The 20,336-nt window shown below is 39.8% G+C and overlaps 1 protein-coding gene across 1 annotated transcript in view; it reads left to right on the forward strand.

Annotated features, from left to right (window-relative positions):
* The window catches only part of dpy (fibrillin-like protein dumpy), a 442,341-nt gene that overhangs the window by 227,859 nt on the left and 194,146 nt on the right, over positions 1 to 20,336 (forward strand). The window contains 6 exon segments of the mRNA XM_080267992.1: positions 66 to 194; positions 2,857 to 3,630; positions 4,282 to 5,187; positions 7,550 to 7,693; positions 8,692 to 8,832; positions 11,205 to 11,402. Coding sequence (XP_080124118.1) covers positions 66 to 194; positions 2,857 to 3,630; positions 4,282 to 5,187; positions 7,550 to 7,693; positions 8,692 to 8,832; positions 11,205 to 11,402 — 2,292 coding nt within the window.

Genomic DNA, 20,336 nt, shown 5'->3' on the forward strand with positions numbered 1-20,336 from the left:
GTATTATGTATTAATATCTCATTGTGATAGTGCATAAAATTTTAATTCATTGCTTGACGTTTTAGGTATTGGTGATTGTCGTCAAACTGGATGTGGGCTGGCAGCCACATGCGTGCGGGAGCGTGATGGAACTTATGGTTGCCGTTGCCGCGACACTGCTCATGCAGGTGACCCTAATGTGGAATGTTATCCAGGTAGGTCCTGGTGGTCACACTAGTTTGTGTTGCACAGTAGACTTTCAGGGTTACATGGTAGACTTTCAGTTGCTCTTCCTCGTAGCGGCCACTTTCACCTTTTGCAACCTTTTTTAAGATTTGAGGTGTTTAGGTCTTCTACAAAGCTGTATCACATTTCAGACTGTAGTTGTTTCCAGAGGTCTTGATTCTTGCTGTTATTTGCTTCCAAAAGTCTTATAACAATCTGGTTTGGTATGCCATTTACATATCATTGGCTCTTTAAGGTTCCATGCACAAGGGACTGTCTTCCTCCTAGAATGGATGAAGACTGGGATGGACATAGTTCTCTTGTCTTCAGGTAGTGGCCACTACATCAAGAGCTGTTTGGGGGAATATTTTATGGGGAATATGAATGGTTTAGCAACTTTTAAAGTCATCGAATTGGTGTACTGTAATTTACTGTGGAATTTGAATGGTTTAGCAACTTTTTAAGTCATCAAAATGGTGTACTGTAATGTACTGTATTGTAAACAAATATAACCTGTAACTTTATTACCAGTATTGCAGTGTTTCTATATTTTAAGATTTTTTCCAGTTTATCAACATTATCGATGCCTTTAAAAGGAAGAGTATTTGTAGTGCCATAAAAGTAGCAGTTCTAGCATTTTTTATTATCAGTTTGATCCAGGGTTTTCAGTCCCCTTTTTTATGGACTAGAAGTACAGTAGCATGAGTCTGGAAGATGTGCAAAAATTGTCACCCAGTAGATAGTTTTGGGAAATGGAGTCAAGTAGTTGGATGTGTGCTGCTATAGTAATGTGTAATGCTATTGACACTAGAGTGTTGTGGATTGTGTTAACTGGAAGAATGTGGCAGCCATTCCCAGCAATTATTTTTGGAAAAGTAATGATATGTTAATGTCCCATATCCATTTTTCCCTCCTCATTGCCTTATGTTACTCCCCTTCCCACCCATCCCCTTTAGGCCCCAGTTGCATTTGATAATACCCATGAAGTTCTTCCTTCCAGTATCCAGTTTCTTATTTTATCCCAATTTCCATCTATTTTCATTGTTCTTGCACCATTTCTTATATCTAAGCATGTATTTCTCCCCAATTTCCCTATTTCCTTCGTGCTTCCTGATTTCACACTTCAAGTCCTTCAAGAAGTCAAAGACAGCAAGAGGTCGTCCTTGACAGTCTTAGCCGGATGGGCAGTCAAACTCGAGATGCCTGAGTCAAGGAACAAGTATAAAATGCTTCATACATGCCTGGCCACTTGTTTAGCAGTTAGTCAGTCAGCTACTCAGTCATCTTAACTTTGTAAAGTTATTCATCTGCCCATACCTTTACTACTCTAGTCATTTAACTTCTGTCATAACCCTCAAACCACACTGTATGTCTGTATGTGTTGTATCTATGTCTTTGTCTTAATTGTCTTTGTTTCTGGAACAAACCTTAATCAGTAACAGCACTACCCTAGTAGTTTAACTGTCCATCATACCTCTTAAACCTCACTATATGTCTGTCCATGGTATATCTATGCATTCATCTTACCAGTTATTATTTGTGCAGTGAGCCTCTATCAGTAACAAACACTCTTTTGGCTTTATTCCATTCTTATGCTTCATATTTACTCCAGTAACTGTACTACCATTTACTGTACCTATTTTTTTTTTAGTTTTCCTGTTTTGCTATTTCTTGCTCTTCATTGTTCTTTGTTACTCTCCCTCATCAGTGTTCTAACTCCTCATACTCCTCCTAATTTTGTGTTTTAATTACACATAGTTCAATGTGAATCCTATAAAACTCCCTGCAGTCCCACCAATCCCATACCTTCCCATGTTTGTTGTCTTCCCATTGTCTCTTTTGTATATGTATGTATCATTTTAGCCACCATTTTTAGCCCATGATCACTGTACCAATATTGTACATTGAATAACATGAAGCCACCCCTGTGTAACATTTAAAATATGGAAGCATGCTGGTATTGTACTTGTTTATGACTGCAGTTTGTCTGCTGTGTGTGTGTGTGTGTGTGTGTGTGTGTGTGTGTGTGTGTGTGTGTGTATCAGTTATCAGTTTCAGTCGTAGCACTTACTATGCATAAATTGGAACCAAGAAAGAAAATTTTTATTTCGAGTTGTTGGGGTATGATGTGTTGACTGTGCTGTAGTGAAGGCATGATGACTGGAATGTACATGAAGGTGAGGGTGAGGTCATCTGAGTAACAAGCAGGTTAACTTAACAAAGTAACATCAGTCTTACCTCACTTACCTTCATCTGTAGCTCCTTGGTGGTTGCAGCTGCCCGTCTCCAGGTTCCTCTGTGTCTCACCTTATGGCTGCTCATAGCCAAAAAGCAGTGGTATGTGTGCTTGAGTACCTGTTGTAGGTACTGGATTTTGAGTGGAAGTATTACAAAAATAGTTACTGAACAAATTGTGTGTATGCTTTATGCATTCATGTTCTTGGCATAGTTGCTGTGATAGAATGGTCCAGTTAAATGCACTGTACAAACTTGTAATTGTATTTCCTAAACAGAACTGTGCACTGGATAATGATCTGTTAAATGATGAGTGACCGTGATAGATGTGAAAGGTGTGTAAGAGTACTAATGGTGAGGCTGGAAGGCGGGCAGCAGCAGTGTGCATGCTGATGGTGGCTTCCTCTCCCACACTAGATACTCAGTGCACGCTAGACACAGACTGCCCGCCGGCTCAGGCTTGTATCAGTGGACACTGTAAGGATCCATGCAAGCTACCAGGTGCGTGTGGTGAGCGTGCCCTCTGCCAAACCATGGCACACATGGCTGTGTGCTCCTGCCCACAGTGCTATGTTGGGCAGCCACAGGTAGCCTGTATTCCAGATCCTGCCTGTGTTACCACCACGCAACCATCTGTTGGGAGTCAGTGCAGCCAGGACAGTGACTGTGAAGAGCAGTTAGCTTGTGACACAGTGCAGGGCACTTGCTTTGATCCCTGTGTTCAAGTTGCCATTTGCAAGAACAATAAGAAGTGTGAAGTCAGGAAGCACAGTCCCACTTGTATATGCAAAAATGGTTTTGTGATAAATTCAGTGGGCGAGTTTGTGTGTGCTACAGAACCGATTGAGTGCAGACGAGATGAGGAGTGTGCCAGTAACCTGGCCTGCATCGATGGCCAGTGCAACAGCCCCTGTGCTGTAGGAAGCCCCTGTCCACCCAACAAGCAGTGCGACGTGCTCAACCATCGCCCTATCTGCATCTGTCTCAAAGACTGTACGCCTTCCATTACGATCTGCCTGAAGGATGATGGGTGTGCGCCAACAGAAGCATGCATCTCCTACCAGTGTGTGGACCCCTGTGCCTCACATGGCTGCCCTGGGAACAGCCCATGTTACGTCGAAGACCACAAGCCCCTCTGTAAATTCTGCCCTCCGGGCTTTACTGTAGATCCCAACTTTGGCTGCGTCAAAGGTAAAGCTCAGAGCTGGGTGCCACGCGGCCCTGGCTGCTGCTACTTATGTATTAACCCGACTGAGCGGTGGTGGACATTAGTGGCTGTAGTCTTTTCAATAGCAAGCCACCTTGACTAACCTCCAAAGAGGGGCATTTGGCAGGACTTGAACACTCTCCTGTGGAATTTTTTGTCCTTTGCTTAGTGAAATTAGTGTTTTCGTGAACAGTTTCAACAGTTCATGAACATCTATACTATGTAAATCACTAAGCAGATGGCTCACCTTCATCAGAGAGATCATTAGTGCTGACAAATGTCTCTGGAGTAGACTAATAAAGTATTCACATCCTCATGTATTGCAATCTTGTTTGCTAATATATAATTTTTTGAATTAATTGAGCGAATGATCAATTGCAAGTCAACTTTTATACTCACCCTGAAACTAGATCCAGTGATTTTTCACATCTGGATAATTCCTGAGAACTACAAAGTACCACCACAAAGACCAGCTCAGTTGTAGTTCAGCTTAGAATTATGACAAAGACTGACGCAGTGACTGTATCTCTTCAGTATTTACTGCTACTACTACCTGAGAACATGAAACAGTAATGTTTCTTCATAAACCTATTATATATTTTATTCACATTTTCATATTTTGCATGTATTCACAGACATAGATACTCCCACTCCCTCCACCACTCCTACCACCACCACCACCACCACCACCACCACCAGATCTTCGTCGCAGTGCCGCAGTGATGATGACTGCGGCACTCCCAAACACTTGTGTCTCCAGGGTTACTGCTCTGACCCTTGCCTAGATGCCTGTGGGACACTTGATTGTTATGCTTCACGTGGCTCACATGGCCAGATTAGAGTAATGTGTATTAATAGAACCAAAACACACCACCCTACTACCACATCCCCACCTGATGACAAAGGAAAAACCCTCATTACCCCAGGCACCTCTTCACATTTGACCCCAGCATCTACTCCAGCCAGTCCACAAACCACCCTTGCCATATCACAACCATTTACACCAAAACCCACCCTTCCAATCCAAACACCAGCACGACCTATTTCCACTAGGAAACCCTCAACAACTACACCAGGACAAAACACTCATTTGAAAACCACTATATCCAGGATACCCATTACATTTACCCCAAGCACCTCACCCAAACCCTTTAGATTTACGCCAGACACCTCACCAAAACCATTAACAACTCACAGGCCATCAATTTCCAGACCTCCAGTTGTAGCCACTTCACCAACCAGGAGACCACCAGTTCACTCTTCTTCCATTCCATCCACTACACCCACTCCTGTCCATCCCATAACTCAGCCTCCTCCTTCTGTCACTACCACTACCAGTGCCACTGTTTCTAAAACCTTGACCAAAGGGTGCACAAGCAGTGTAGAGTGTCCCAGAAAACTTACATGTGTCAAGAACCAGTGTGTAGATCCATGTAAGCTGTCCAGCCCATGTGGTAGTAGATTTGTGTGCCAGGTTATCAGCAATAGGTTAATGTGTCAGTGTCCCACAGGCTCAACTCTAGGTTCCCAATGTCCCCCAGGTAATATGATGTAAAGTGCCCCACACCTCCCAGTTGTGTGTCCAGCTTTCATATGGCTTGGTTGGTCACTAGATATTGCTCTGCTGAATTCTTAAACATGGCTTGAGGAAAAAGCAGTAATGAGAACTTCCCTGTCTGACTCCTGATAGACATGCATACAGTTTATACTTTCTTCAGTTGATGATTAAGAATTTCAGCATCCTTTGCCATTTTTAAAGCTTGAGTCTTCAGCTATCCAAGGATCATTAAAATGGCATTGTCCACTGGTGACAGTGATGGACAATAATTAATGAGATTTTATCATTTAGTTTAGTCAAGACAAATTAATGAAATAATGTTACATGCTTGTTAGCTACAGTTGTTTTCCATCATTGGTACCTTCCTCCTACATACTGTAGGGAAGCTTTTGGCATCCTCCCTCCCTCCCTCCCTCCCTCCCTTCTCCCATTATATTAATATCCCAACACTTCCTACCATAAACACAAAACCAAACCTACTACTTTTTATGGTGTCTGATGTATTTGTATGCAGTATCTTGTTTTGTCTGTCATCATACTTCTGTGTCTGTTCTTTGTCCGCAGGTGTGATGTTGCCTGTCAAAAAAATTTAATCTTCTTACTGTTTATAATAAGGAAAACTGCATAGTTAATGCATAATTTTATGCCTTACCCTAATTCCAGGTTTGCTTTGTACTGGCTTCGGTATTAACCTCTGGTGAGAAATGGAAAGCTGCAATAACCCAGGAATAATTAACACCATAGAAAGCTTGTTTTTCTTGTTACTGATGAAGAGTTTAACCCCACTGCTTGTTGTTTGTTTGTTTGGTTTTTTATGTGTGTGTATATGTGTATGTGTGTCTAACCAGCTGGGTCATGTCGCCTGCATTACTGCGTTTAATGTAGGTGTGGTAGTATGGGACTGGCATCTTGTTGGAGGATATTAACATCCGGCTTGAACAAGGTTGACCTACTAAAATGGTGCACCTTGGAGGGTAGACTTCTCCTGCATATTGTTAATAACTTTTTATATGTTTTGCCACAAGACACCTCACATATATTAGTTATTAAGGTTCATAGTTCATGTGGTTATGCATTTTCCCTAATGGGTATTGTAACAACCCACAGAGGTAGACTTACTTGTGGTTGTTCACCCCTGCGGTCTGCCCTGCTAGCCTATCCCATTGCACCCTCGGCATGCCTCATATTCTGCCTGCCTAGCATGATATTGTAAACAGTGTGTTGTGTGTATGCTCATGTATTGTATTTGTGTCTACTTGTTATATTTTTTACATGCTTAAGTGTATTGTGTTTGTGATTACTTACTTTACAGGGTGACATCAGGTATAGTGTACCATGCACATTTTTGTCACAAGTTGAAGGTAAACTAATAAATATACGCAGTAACCTGTATGAACCTCAGAATCTCAAAATAGTCAACAACATACTCCAGAGCTACATAATTTACCATCTCCCTTACTTTTTCTTTTAAATTCTTCCATTTTATACATTTGACATTACCTGTATCCAACTACCCATTTATACGTGCTCATCAACAAATGTTGCCAACTGCATTAATTTTTTACATGTACCTGTGCTTCTGATATACTGTACACACCTCCCAACATTATGTAGTACTGCACAATTCTCTGAAATGTTTACAGAAAATTCCTACGTTTTACAGTTATGAATTGAGTGCACGTCTGACAGTATTTTTAGGCGTAAGAATGCAGTAATCAGTGAACTATTAACATGTAGGTTTCATAATAATTTACCATATGATGATGGTCACTGTCGGATAGTATATTTAAGTGGAATGCAGAACTATTGTAATAATGTTAAGTACTTCATTTTTGACTGCTTCTTCTTTGGGTGCAAGGCTTAAGTATGCTGTATTGTAACCATATCTGCTTTCTACATTGTTGGTTAGGGTGCCTGATATCAGTGATTACTCCAGTCATTGAAATCCAGTCAATGAGTGAATTATTGTATGTAATCAGTGATTTATCATTCATTCTGATGGAGATAAGAATCTGTATGAAATATTCATTGATGGATATTTCATGTTCTTAGATGATAGTTTTGGTATTCCGAAGTACTATCAATGATGTCAGGAGGTTGCTACCATGTACTTTAAAAATTATATCATATAAAATGTATTCTCTTCCCTCTCCCTCAACTCTTCATACCATCTGCACTTCGCTGTGGCCTCATCTCAACCTGCCATGGCTTTATTGGACCATGACCTCCGTCTGCTGTGGCCCCATGTAACTGGCCTCTGGTTGGTAATGATCCCCTCATGCATTGTCTGGCCTGCTGTGTGACCATTGGTGGTGTGACCTGGCAACCTGGTTTATCTTGAACAGCGGTTGGTTGCCGCGATGACTCTAACTGTCCAACCAGCCTGGCTTGCATCAATGAGAAGTGTCAGAATCCATGTGTGGCTCGGAATCCTTGCAGCACTAGGGAAGACTGCATGGTGGAGAATCAGAAGGCCACATGCATCCCAGGTGAGTACCATGGACATGTATGATGTTCTTACTAAACAACCACAGCCATTCCAACACTTACTTCCACATGCACTTCTTGCTTTACACTCCAAAAAGCCTTCCATGCCTGTATCCTAGCATGTGGCATTGGATGGGGGCAGGTCACTTCTCTCATGAGAGTGCTTTTCCTCGGCCCTATGAATTGGTTACTGTACCTTTCTAAATCCACAAAACACTGCTTGAACACATGCATTAAAGCTGCCCACTCATGTCAGGCATCTACAAGCAACTGCTACAGTCAGTATAGACAGTATTCATACATAGCTATATCCATGACTCAGACTGTACTTCTGGTTTCTTGTCAGTGCTATCAGTTTTTGGCCCCCTCTGTGTGTGTGTGTGTGTGTGTGTGTGTGTGTGTGTGTGTGTGTGTGTTTTTTCAGGAAAATAGACACCAAGCTGTATTAGGGCTTCTATGAAATTTTAACATATTTTTGTTGTCTTGAATATCCTACTGCTCTTCCATTTCATTATTTCAGTATTCTTTTTGTTCTTTCCATGTGTCTTTCCTGCCTTATAATTTATCAGTAGTACTTGCATTTGCATACTTCATGTTTAGTCTCCAAATTGTTATGTGTTCTTTGTTGCTAGTCCCTTTTTTTTTTTTTTCTTTTTTTTTCCCCCCCCAAGAAATTGATAGTTTAGTGATCCTTTTTGCATAATATTTCTCTCAGTTACATATTGCCACTTTGTGACTTTCCTGTGTGTACATACTGTAGTTCCCCTGGTGACAGTACCTACTTCATATTCATTTTGGGAATCTTTACTACTACTGGCTTGTGGGCCTTTTTTAGTCATATTGTTCTGTTATAGAGATTAGAACATTTCTCTTGGATTATGTAATATACTTTTTCTGTTACTTTACTTTTTGCATAGTCATCAGCAGGCCTTTGTAGGGAAGCTAATATATCCCTCCCTCCATCCCACTACTTTTCTGCCCCACTTTGCCCTGGCCTCAGTCGGTTGTCGCAGTAACACGGATTGCCCCATTACTGCCGCCTGCTACAACTCGGAGTGTCGTTCCCCATGTGAAGTGAGAAATCCATGCCATGGCGGGGAACGATGTGAAGTGCGTGATCACATTCCCTTCTGCATCACAGGTATGGGGCAGTAGCCAGTGTCTGCTCCATCCAGTTCATGTCGAACTGTAACTAGTAACTCATGAAAACAGCTTCCTTAGAATGCCACTGTCCTTAAGATGCCAGCCCACAAAAATTCACCATTAGGTGAATACTGTGTAACTGGCTTTTAAATCCTAATTTATTACTACCACTGCCAAACTAAAAATTAACCTTGGACACATGCAATTTCCTTAACTTGTCACTTTAGAGCAGCTCACATAAAATGCAAAAAGTTTAGCGAAGCACTTTCCAAATACAGTGCCTTTATCACAAGGTCTGGCTGGTCTGCTTAACAGATTTAGTTTTGTAATCATTTCAATATAGTGCTTATATCATGCATTCTGAATATAGACTCTTGTACTTGTCATCTTGAGTAAACATTACAGAATTTGGTTCGTCAGTGCTCTTCTGCCCTGATTTATTTTTAAAAGCTTCTAGCATTCAGTGCCTCCTGCAGTATTGAAATTACTAACTGTCTCTGTTGTTCTTGTATATTCCAACTCCTATTTACTTGCAATTTCTTATTCTTTCACCTCTTGTACATCATAATATTGTACAGTTACCATATACTGTATTGAATCACTTTATATGTAGTTATCATGTAGTGGAGTGTGCTGTTCTTACCTTTGGCATACCTTGCAGTAGAGATTCCATTACTGTAGGCTTGTTTTTTGTATGTGATCACAGGCTGATTTGGGCATATGGTCATGTTCCTAAACTCACTGAATCCAGTGACATCTTTAAGTGCTGTAATATGTTCATGCTACTTTTAGATTATTTTTGTTGAGCTTAGTAGAGACATCTTGTATTGAAGGGATAAATGAATGCTGTATCTGACCTTTTCAATTTGGTAGTTATTCCTGTGCTGAATGAAGTCATCTGTAGATAGCAAGTATAGAGCATGAATGATGTTGTAGGGTTGAAGGGGTTAATATGTGTGCCAAATGTGCCTGTGCTTGTAGCTTTTGTTATTTGGCCATTTCTGTACTTTATCTACTGTTTCATATTACTAAACCTTTACAGTTACAGTCATATGTAATGTTCATTGCTTCATTCACTTGTGTCCCACTTGTAAATGGGTTGAAAGCATTTAATCCTGCTAATGAAATTTAACCATCTTAACATTACTGAATAATGACATGACTGTTTAAGATTTTTGCTGGGCTGTGAGGGGAGTCATTGAATTTCTCATGCAAGGTTGTATTGTGTTTCTTAATCACAAGCAGCCATTCATATGTCTCATGAAAGGCCGTTTTGTATTTTCAATGTTGTACCGTGACATGAGAAATGAAATTGTGTGCCTCATCTCGGCTGAGACTCTTCTTTGAGAACACACAAGCATCCACTGAGACTAGAAGAGACTACAGTAGTCATTTGTGGCTGACTAGGAAGAGTATATTACTGTTTTCAGCATCGCATTTTTTCATTTTTCGTGGTAACATGGGATGAAATCTCAAGATGTTTTTAAGTAATGTAAACCCTCACTATATGCGACTTCATTAAACCAAATTTCAACACTATCAACCACCATTACTATGGTGGATAACGCTATTATACTTGCATATTGAACCTTGGGTCAATATAAGAAAAGGAAATGGCTGCCTGACTAAATGAAAGGAAAAAAAAAAATTCTTTATGCCCTTTTCCTTGTTTTTTTGTCTATTACTGATTGAAAATATTGAATATGTTTGTTTATCTTGTATCAGAGTACTTAGTATAAACCCACACAAAATTTAAATAAAGCTGTGAACATGCATAATTTTGTTAGGTGTCCACTGAACAAGATTTAATGTATACAGTATTGAACCTGGATTTGACAGAGTCCCCTCACCAAACATTGGCTGTATCAAACTACTGTTTTGGCCTCATCGTCACTCTTCCCCCCAGTTAACTCAGCATTGAGGGTTTACTGTTTATCTTATGCCAGCCTTTGAAAAGTTGGTGTACAATATATGATGCTTCTTATCCTGTTGAAAGTGCAGCATCAGTAATAAGTCTACTGTACAGTACTTTGAGTCTATTGAACAGACAAAAACTGATTAGTGACCCAAACCATGCACTTATCATTTTCTCAGTTATTTGTTAATTCCTTACTAGTGCTGTTTTGTACAGTTAAATATCTAGCACTGTTTACTCTGCACACAGTGACACTGCTTTAAACTTCAGGACTGACTACTCTACTTTGAATCTGAGAAATTAAGACCTAGTACCAGACCAGACAGACAAAGCTATCAACCCCAGAGTTGCCCCACAGAGCTAAGCCCTGTCCAAGATAAGGGTTGTCTTGATGGCAGAGTGGATGTAAGTTTGAGCAAGTCTGAGTTCTGAGGGCACCACTGACATACACACAGACTCAGGGTGCGAGAGCCATGGCGACTGCCCACTTGATGAGGCCTGTTTCTCCGGCCACTGCATGAACCCATGTGTCATGACGGAGGCCTGTGGTTTAGATGCTGACTGCAGGGCTGTTCAACATGCCCCTCAGTGCTCCTGCCCCCCAGGCTACACTGGCAACCCCATTGTCAGGTGTTCCCCAGTCCCTCAAACAGGTAACTGGCTTATTCTTGGACTTACGGCCACAATACAGACCCATTCCATCCAGTGACGTACTGTATTTATAATTCTATTCTTGCTTCCATTATAGTTTTATGTAGCTTAAAAAGAGTCCCCTACTAGTCAAGGAATTCATAGGGACTTTACCTAACCCCTTGATTTCAGAGTTCCTCTCAAAATCTGGATAAAATCAACTGAAGATAGCAAGAGTATTAAAAAAAGAAATAGATTCAAGAGGTTAACCCACTGAAACCAGGGATGTCTTTTTCAGTTTTGTTCTTGCAATATTTTATTGAGTTTAGGATAAGCTGTCTAAACTGGATGGGTTACATATAGCCTTAATAAGCCCCTCAATTAGGAGAGGCCTTTCCTAAGTTTAATAAAATCATCTGGTAGCAGCAAGAATAAACTAAAAAGGATATCACCTAGATTTAAGTCTTTAAAACTTAGAGTTCAAAAATGTGCACAAGCTCCCATTTTCTCCAGTAATGTTTAAAACAGATAATAATTATGACAGCATAGGTCTGACCTTTGTATTATTACTGACTTTGTAAAGTAGGATGCAGACTGGTCACATATAACCATTGTTAATATTCCATAAATGTCATAAAAAATTCAGGTCTTGGTTACTCCCTTGTATTTCTCAGCTTTGACCTTTCAGCCATTATTGATGAAACTACCAGACTGTGGGGACTTGTCAGTCCCTGTGACAATACTTGCCTACACTTTCATCTCACTTATGTCTGTCTGGAGGAGTCTCACATTTCTTGCAGCCACTTTAATCTTGCTTTATTTTACTAGCATGCCCTAAACCCTTTGCTAACAGTAATTAGCCATTACTCATACCAATTAATGGTAAATTTACACCTTTTTTAAATGATGTTGATGTGACTTCCCTGCTGCTTAGTTGGAACTGTAGCAAAGTGTAATAGTCATCAGGTAGAAGAGTAGATACCAGATTGAAAAAAAACAAGTGTACTGTACATAATTACTCAATTACCAGTGAATACATTTAAGGAAGGAGGTGTTTAGCTGTATTTAAATGTGTGTGTGTATATATATATATATATATACACTCAACCCTTGGCTATCACGGGTTCCGCTATAGCGTATCTCGCTATCACGCCTATGTAAAAAACTACCCAAATACCTTTATCATGCACTAAATGCCCGCTATCGCGCACCGGAAATGCTCAAAATTTTCAAGAAGGCCGGGCTCTGGTGCTCCGCCCAGCCAACAAAAGCTTCACTCCGTGATTGGTCGTGTGACGTCAGCGCCAGCCAAGCGCTGATTGGCCGTCCGACCGAGTCTCCTGCCCGCCAAACCATTCAAGTGCGCACCCTCAGACCGTGAACAGTGACAGCGAGAATAATAACCTTTTTTATGATATGACCATGGCCAACGTACCCCCTCCCTGTCCTACTACCATCACCCAACATAATGCTGTGGCACCTGGCAGGGAAATAAAGAAAAGGAAGAACTTAAGTTATGCAGATAAACTGGAAATGTGAAACTTAGACGATGGAGAGACCAAGCGAAGTGTGGGGAAGAAATATAACAACAGTGAATCAACTGTGAGGGGTATTTATAAGAATCATGATCACATCATAAAACATGCTCATTTTTGGACTATTGTATGTTAATATGTGGTACAAAATGGGTATCTTAGGGGTAAAGATTGAGGTCATGGCACCAATTAGAATTATTTCCATAAGTTCTTCAATTCGGCTATCACGGTTTCAGCTATAGCACAGCCATAGCAGGACCAATTGGGAGTGATAACCGAGGGTTGAGTGTACATATATATATATATATATATATATATATATATATATATATATATACACACACACAAACTGTATATACATACAGTAATCCCTGTACTTTCCTGATGCCCATTTTCCAGACACCCAATTACTGGACATTCTGGGCCTGGACCTTAGGAACTCAAAAATGGCCAAAAAAAAAGAAAAAAATCCCCCCAAAATCCAAATTTTTTCCCACCCTTAATTTGAAATTGCCGCAAATCGCCGAACAGTTGGTTTACACCATGGCCCCTTCACCCCTTCCTTCCTCCCCCCTCCCCCCTCCCCTCTCAGGATTGCCGTTTGGTATTTTTCATTACCAGATGTGGGCCAATTTGGCTGTGAAAAATTCGTTTGGTAATGAATCAGAATAATGCATTACCAAACGGATTTTTCACATGTATGAGGATACACAGGATGGAGATGGTGGATTGGTTGCTCTCTCTGATTAATCTCCTAGCCTACATATAATGAAAATAATCAACATGCTTTTAATTATAAGGAGAGTGATTACATGTATTTCCTCTTGTATATATAATTAGTGAAGAATAAATGCTAGCTTTACGAGTTTGGTAATGAAAAGTTAAATTTAGTAATGAAAATTGAGGAGTTTGGTAATGTGGCCGTTGTGATCTGGCAACTCTGTTTCCCCGTCATCAACAGTTACTGCCTAACTTCGATGGTGAGTAGATGCTTATCGCAGTGGAAGCCACATGTGCTCATTTTTTGTGAATAAACTGCAATACCTCATCACTAGACCACACGGGAATTTACAGTGTTGTGCAGTGTTAAGAAATTAGAACTTGGAGTGCAAAGGATCAACTGTGGACTGCAAATTGGCAGTCGAAACTGGCGGTTGAAACTGCTGTGATGCAGTTAGGAACAATGTGCAGTGTTAAACAATTATAACTCACAGTGCAAAGAATTAAGTGCAGCACAACACTGGAGTACTGTACGTGCTTCAAGAGCATTTTCACCACTGCCAAATCCGTAGAAAAGGCAGCCTTAGACATGCTGTAAGTTCCCTGGCTGAGGTACAGTCACTTCTAATTCTTCATTCTTTGGTTCCTTTTCATTTATTTCATGCTTTATGTCCATTATTGGTGTGAATAGGGTCTTAAATAGATTTAAATAGGTGCTATACATGTCCGGTAGGTAGTTATTTAGGTGGCTTTCAAAGTTAGGCTGGGTTAGGGTCCTTAAGTACCAGTCCAGGAGCCAGGGGCCCACTTTCCGGACAGGACCACTTTCCGGACATGCCTTTGCATCTGTTACATCGGATAGTTGAGGGATTACTGTATGTATATATATATATATATATATATATATATCCATCTATCTATCTCATCTCATCTCATCTCATCTCATCAGCCGTTTGGGTGTCCACTGCAGGACCAGCCTATCCCAACCGAAGTAAGGACAATACAGCCTATGTGTCTCTGCCAAGTGGCTTAGGCAGTCTGATAGAGATTGTATGTAGGGTGAGAAGTGCTTGTAAGTGTAACTGTAGTGCTGGAGTGACTTTGGATGTTTGTGTAGTCTATGAACCAAGTGTAATTGGCCCACATAAGCTGACTGGGTGCAAGCATACTTTATAGTATGCGACACTGGTTCAACCACAGCACCCCTTATGTCCGCCAAAGCAGTACATGGCTGGAAGAACGCTCCCAAAGTTTATTACTCTGGCAGGGCGCATACCTCGTTCTTCAGTATACGAGAACGCACACTTTACCACTGTATCACAGAGGCTCTATATATATATATATATATATATATATATATATATATATACTGTATTACACATTTTTTCTTATCTGCTACATCCCAAACTAAAGATTCTCTACTTCTCAGCACCCTAACCACTTCCCTCTCCACTTTTTCCTTGCTTTGTTGTTCTATAATCTCTTTCAAATTTACATTTCCTTCCTGAATTTTCTTCCACCCCTTATGTTGCTCCTTGATTTCTTTAATGTGCTCATACTGTATTCTTGATTTGGATTCATACTCATCTAGTTTGTTTTTCATCCTGTCCCTTTCTTCTTCTAACCTCTTATTCTCCCTCTTAAGCTAATTTATTTCATTAGAGGCTGATTCATTGCTCACTTTTAATTCAGTAACTTCCCTTTCTTGTTCGTCACTGCGTGTACAAATTTTTTTCATTTTATTCCTTAAACTTTTGATCTCGTTTTCATGCTTTATGGTCCGTTCCTGTAACTCTTTAATTACTGCCCATACCTTTTTTATCTCCTGGACATTCCTCCCCTCTGTTTTCTCAACACCTGCTATTCTTGTTTGGTTCAACTTAATACTTCCATTTCCTACATCCTCTTCAGAGAGGCCCTCGAACTCTCTCTCGCCACTTGTTAACATTGCACTGTCCCTTTCCGCCATGATTCAGCCATATGGAGACTTTCTATTTTCACTATATCTTGTTCTTTTTGTGACCAAAACCGCATTTTTTTTTTTTTTTTTTACTGTCCAATGGAACCACCACTCACATACTCATTAACATGATCACGAATAGGCTGGTCTTCTTTTCGTCACTGATTTTGCGATTATTTCTCCACGATCCAGGAAGAGCTCCATCTCTGTCGGCAACCTGTGTGTGTGTATGTATGTATTTATGTATATAGGTACACCCTGGTTTAACCCCTACACCGCGGGCATGTTTACCGATGTTTTGCGTGTGCCGCGAGGTTATTCGGGCTCCGACAGACTCTCAAAAAATATTTGCCAAAAATCAGTTATTAGTCCTAGAATATTAAAATTATATATGCTTATGGCACATACCTTCAGCTTTCTCCTGGAATGTTTGTTGAGCCTTCGTCAGTTACCGTAGGACTTGTGGAGACCTCTGAAGTTGGGTAACGAAGTCTCCACTTTACACTTCCCGACAACCCGTAATATGATTACCACAGCCAGATATTAACACTATAAACACTACTCTATGATTTTCAAGTAGTTTGGGATCCATACTCAAAAAAAAAAAAAAACACTGTGAAAGCAATGAAAATTATGAGCGCGTCTGACCGCTGCACTTGCGCTAGTTTGCTCTTGGTACTCTGTCATTTATTATTCATAAAACCCCTCACACTTTATATTTCTATTACTATATAACACTTATATATATCTGCAGTCTTTATCCATAAGTTTCCTTCAGTAGTATTAGTTTATTGTCACTGTAGGGATTCAGTTTCTTTCAGTAAATACGTAGCATTCACTTTCTTGTCCTGTATACCAGCATTGAGAGTGAATGTCACTTTCATCTTCACTCTCATAACTCATAGTATTCAGACATGCTATAGTGAAACATTCACTTTCATTACTCCTAGGGTATATACTCGTATTCTTATAACACTAGGCCTACTCATTTACATTTCTATTTACGTTCTCTATTTTATTTACGTTATTTACATTTCTATTTTATTTACGCTGTGTTATGCACTGTCACTTGAAGTAACTTATAAAACTATTTTCCATTGTTCACGTATATTTACATTCATTACTTTCACTTGCTGTTTACACATTATTTACACATTATTTACAATTCCACTTGCACTGTTTTACTCAATAGAAAGATCGTAGTCACTCTTTTATCAATTGTCAGCCCTTTACCTCTTTCCACACGAGGTTTAGTAGGGGGTAAAGGTCACAGGGCCCTTTGCATGGGGGTGAAAAAAGGCCCTGAAGTCAGCAAAAGGATGAGCCGTACCTCCTCTTCGGAAGATGAGAGAGAACTGATAAAGGAGGGCCGGCCCGGGTTGAGGCCTACTTAGGGGTTATTCAGTACTACCAACGTAGCTCTTGAAACAGCTATGTATTTCACTGAAATGATTGACAGGAAATCTAGACAATACATTATAAATTAGGTAGTTCCAGGTGAATGTAAATATCACTTAGGCTTCTCCCTTCCCTCCTTATATGTATATTTATTACGAAAATAGATTATATGGCATATTTCAAGGGGGAAAAAACATCGAAAATTAGCAAACGAGTGCACGTGAGGTGTTGTCAGGTGATAATTAGCCAATTCCAGGTGTATGGCACTCTCACTTACCTTATTTCTTTCTTGTATATATTATTTGGTATAAGAATAGGGCATAGGGCTTATTTCAATGGATGAAATCAGTGAAAAATTCCAGGGAAGATTTACTTAGCGTAGCACGGCCGGGCAGGTGAGAGGATAGTGTAATGGAGGGGGGGTAGGGAGGGGAGTCAAGAACGAGGAGAAATGGCTAAATTGTCAACAATGGATGGGAGTACAGATGAGATTAGGAGTGCTGACTAGTGTTGGACATTGGCAGTACTGATAGATGATACAAGCCCCCACTTGGAAGCCCGGGTGAATTCAAAATAACACAGAATCACAAAAGCGACGCCCCGCGGTATGATCCCTTGCTCCCAAGCGTCACGAAAGTGACGCCCCGCGGTTAAGGGGTTAATGATGCAGTTGGTTAAGTAAAAACCCATTGTTAGGCAGGGTATTGTATCTTGGGGTAGATTTAACATGTGAAATATAGGGATGTGTTTTGAGCCTTGGATTTACCCATCAGCCGAGTCCTAAACCCACCCAAATGAGTCCAAAAACAAGTGTAAAGCCAATCTGAATGGCCTAAAAGCTGTAAAAGAAGTTAACCAAAGCCTAACACCTGTAAATAACTCACTAAAACCAACAAATGAAATCTGAAAATTGTCAAATATAAGTCTGGAAAAAAATCATGCCTAGTAATCTGTACCCAAAATTACAATGTTCACCCCACCTATAGTTAAAACACTTTAAGTCTAAAAACAGTTTATAAATCAACCTAAACACAATTTTAATCTAAGATATCATCAAAATTGTTAAAAAGAAAAAAAAAAATTGTTAAACCGGGGTTAGCCATTGTTAGGCAATGAATGGTGGTATTTCTACTCTTATCGTTAAGCCGGGGTATCGCATCTAGGGGTATCGTATATCGAGGTATTACTGTTTATATAATATACTGTGTATATAAATATATATACAGTAATCCCTCTACTATCCGATGTAATAGAGCCAAAGGCATGTCCAGAAAGTGGTCCTGTCCGGAAAGTGGGCCCCTGGCTCCTGGACTGGTACTTAAGGACCCTAACCCAGCCTAACTTTGAAAGCTACCTAAATAACTCCCTACCGGACATGCATAGCACCTATTTAAACCTATTTAAGACCCTTGGTTCCTTTTCATTTATTTCACGCATTATGTCCATTATTGGTGTGAATAGGGTCTTCATGATGATGATGATGATGATGATGAAGAAGACCCTATTCACACCAATAATGGACATAATGTGTGAAATAAATGAAAAGGAACCAAAGAATGAGGAATTAGAAGTGACTGTACCTCAGCCAGGATACTTACAGCACATTTGTGGCCGCCTTTTCTAAGGATTTGGCAGTGGTGAAAATGCTCTTGAAGCACGTACAATACTCCAGTGTTGTGCTGCACTTAATTCTTTGTTATAATTGTTCAACACTGCACATTCTTCTTAACTGCACCATGCCAGTTTCAACCACCCATTTGCACTCCACAGTTAATCCTTTGCACTCTAAATTCTAATTTCTTAATACTGCACAACACTGTAAATTCCTGTGTGGTCTAGTGGTGAGGTATTGCAGTTTATTCACTGTTTATTCACAAAAAAATGAGCACGTGTGGCTTCCATTGTGATAAGCATCTACTCGTGATCAAAGTTAGGCAGTAACTGTTGAAGTGTTGGTGACGGGGAAACAGAGTTGCCAGATCGCAACGGCCATATTACCAAACTCCTCAATTTTCATTACCAAATTTAACTTTTCATTACCAAGTTCGTAAAGCTAGCATTTATTCTTCACTACTTATATATACAAGTGGAAATACATGTATTCCCTACGTGTCAAGTGGGGTTGGTGGAGGATTAGTGCCCCTCCCTGTAAAACAATTAACTCTAAGCCCTTGGCCACCCCGTCTGGGATACATGGCGTCTGGCAATGAATGAATGAAACATTCTTATAATTAACTGCATGTTGATTATTTTCACGCTATGTAGGTTAGGAGATTAATCAGAGAGAGCAAATAATCCACCATCTCCATCCTGTGTATCCTCATACATGTGAAAAATCCGTTTGGTAATGCATTATTCTGATTCATTACCAAACAAATTTTTCATTCCCAAACTAGCCCACATTTGGTAATGAAAAATACCAAATGGCAACCCTGAGATGGGTGGGGGGAGGAAGGAAGGGGTGAAGAGTCCTTAGTGTAACAGCTGTCCGGCACCTCGCGGCAATTTCAAATTACAGATGGGAAAAAATTTGGATTTTGGGGGGATTTTTTCTTTTTTTGGCCCTTTTTGGGGTCCGAAGGTCCAGGCCCACAATGTCCGGTAAGTGGGGTGTCCAGAAAGTACGGGGATTACTGTATATACTGTATATAGATATAGATATGTATATATATATATATATATATATATATATATATATATATATATATATATATATATCTATATATATATATATATATATATATATATATATATATATATATATACATGTATGTAGGCAGTGGCTCAATCGGTAGAGAGGTGGCCTGCAGTCTTAGTGGACCCAGGTTCAAATCCCAGCTGGGGCAGGGAACAGTTTAAGGATTTGAATTTCAAAAAAATCAGACTTTACTGATCTACCAGAAGACTTGCCGACATGTCGCAAGAATACCCCCACTGATACCAATACACCAGTCCTGTATGAGACAGCCTTAGCAAGTATTAAATGAGGAAGGTGGGTTTTAGCGCCAAAATGGTGACGTGCTGAGGTGTTTGATATGTAGGAGGACTACTGGGCCTTGACAGCAGGCTGTGAAGCCTATGCCCAGAGTCGGACACATAAAAAACAAATATACACACACACACACATATATATATTTATTATATATATATATATATATATATATATATATATATATGTATATATGTATTTATATATACATATACAGTATATATATATACATATATATCTACATATATATATATATATATATATATATATATATATATATATATATATATATATATATATATATATATATATATACAGGGTGTAACACAATGTATGACAAAAACTTACCCCAATG

The sequence above is a fragment of the Coenobita brevimanus genome, chromosome 26 (genome assembly GCF_032717465.1).
Source record: "Coenobita brevimanus isolate Jiangsu-jjx chromosome 26, ASM3271746v2, whole genome shotgun sequence".
NCBI classification, from domain to species: domain Eukaryota; kingdom Metazoa; phylum Arthropoda; class Malacostraca; order Decapoda; family Coenobitidae; genus Coenobita; species Coenobita brevimanus.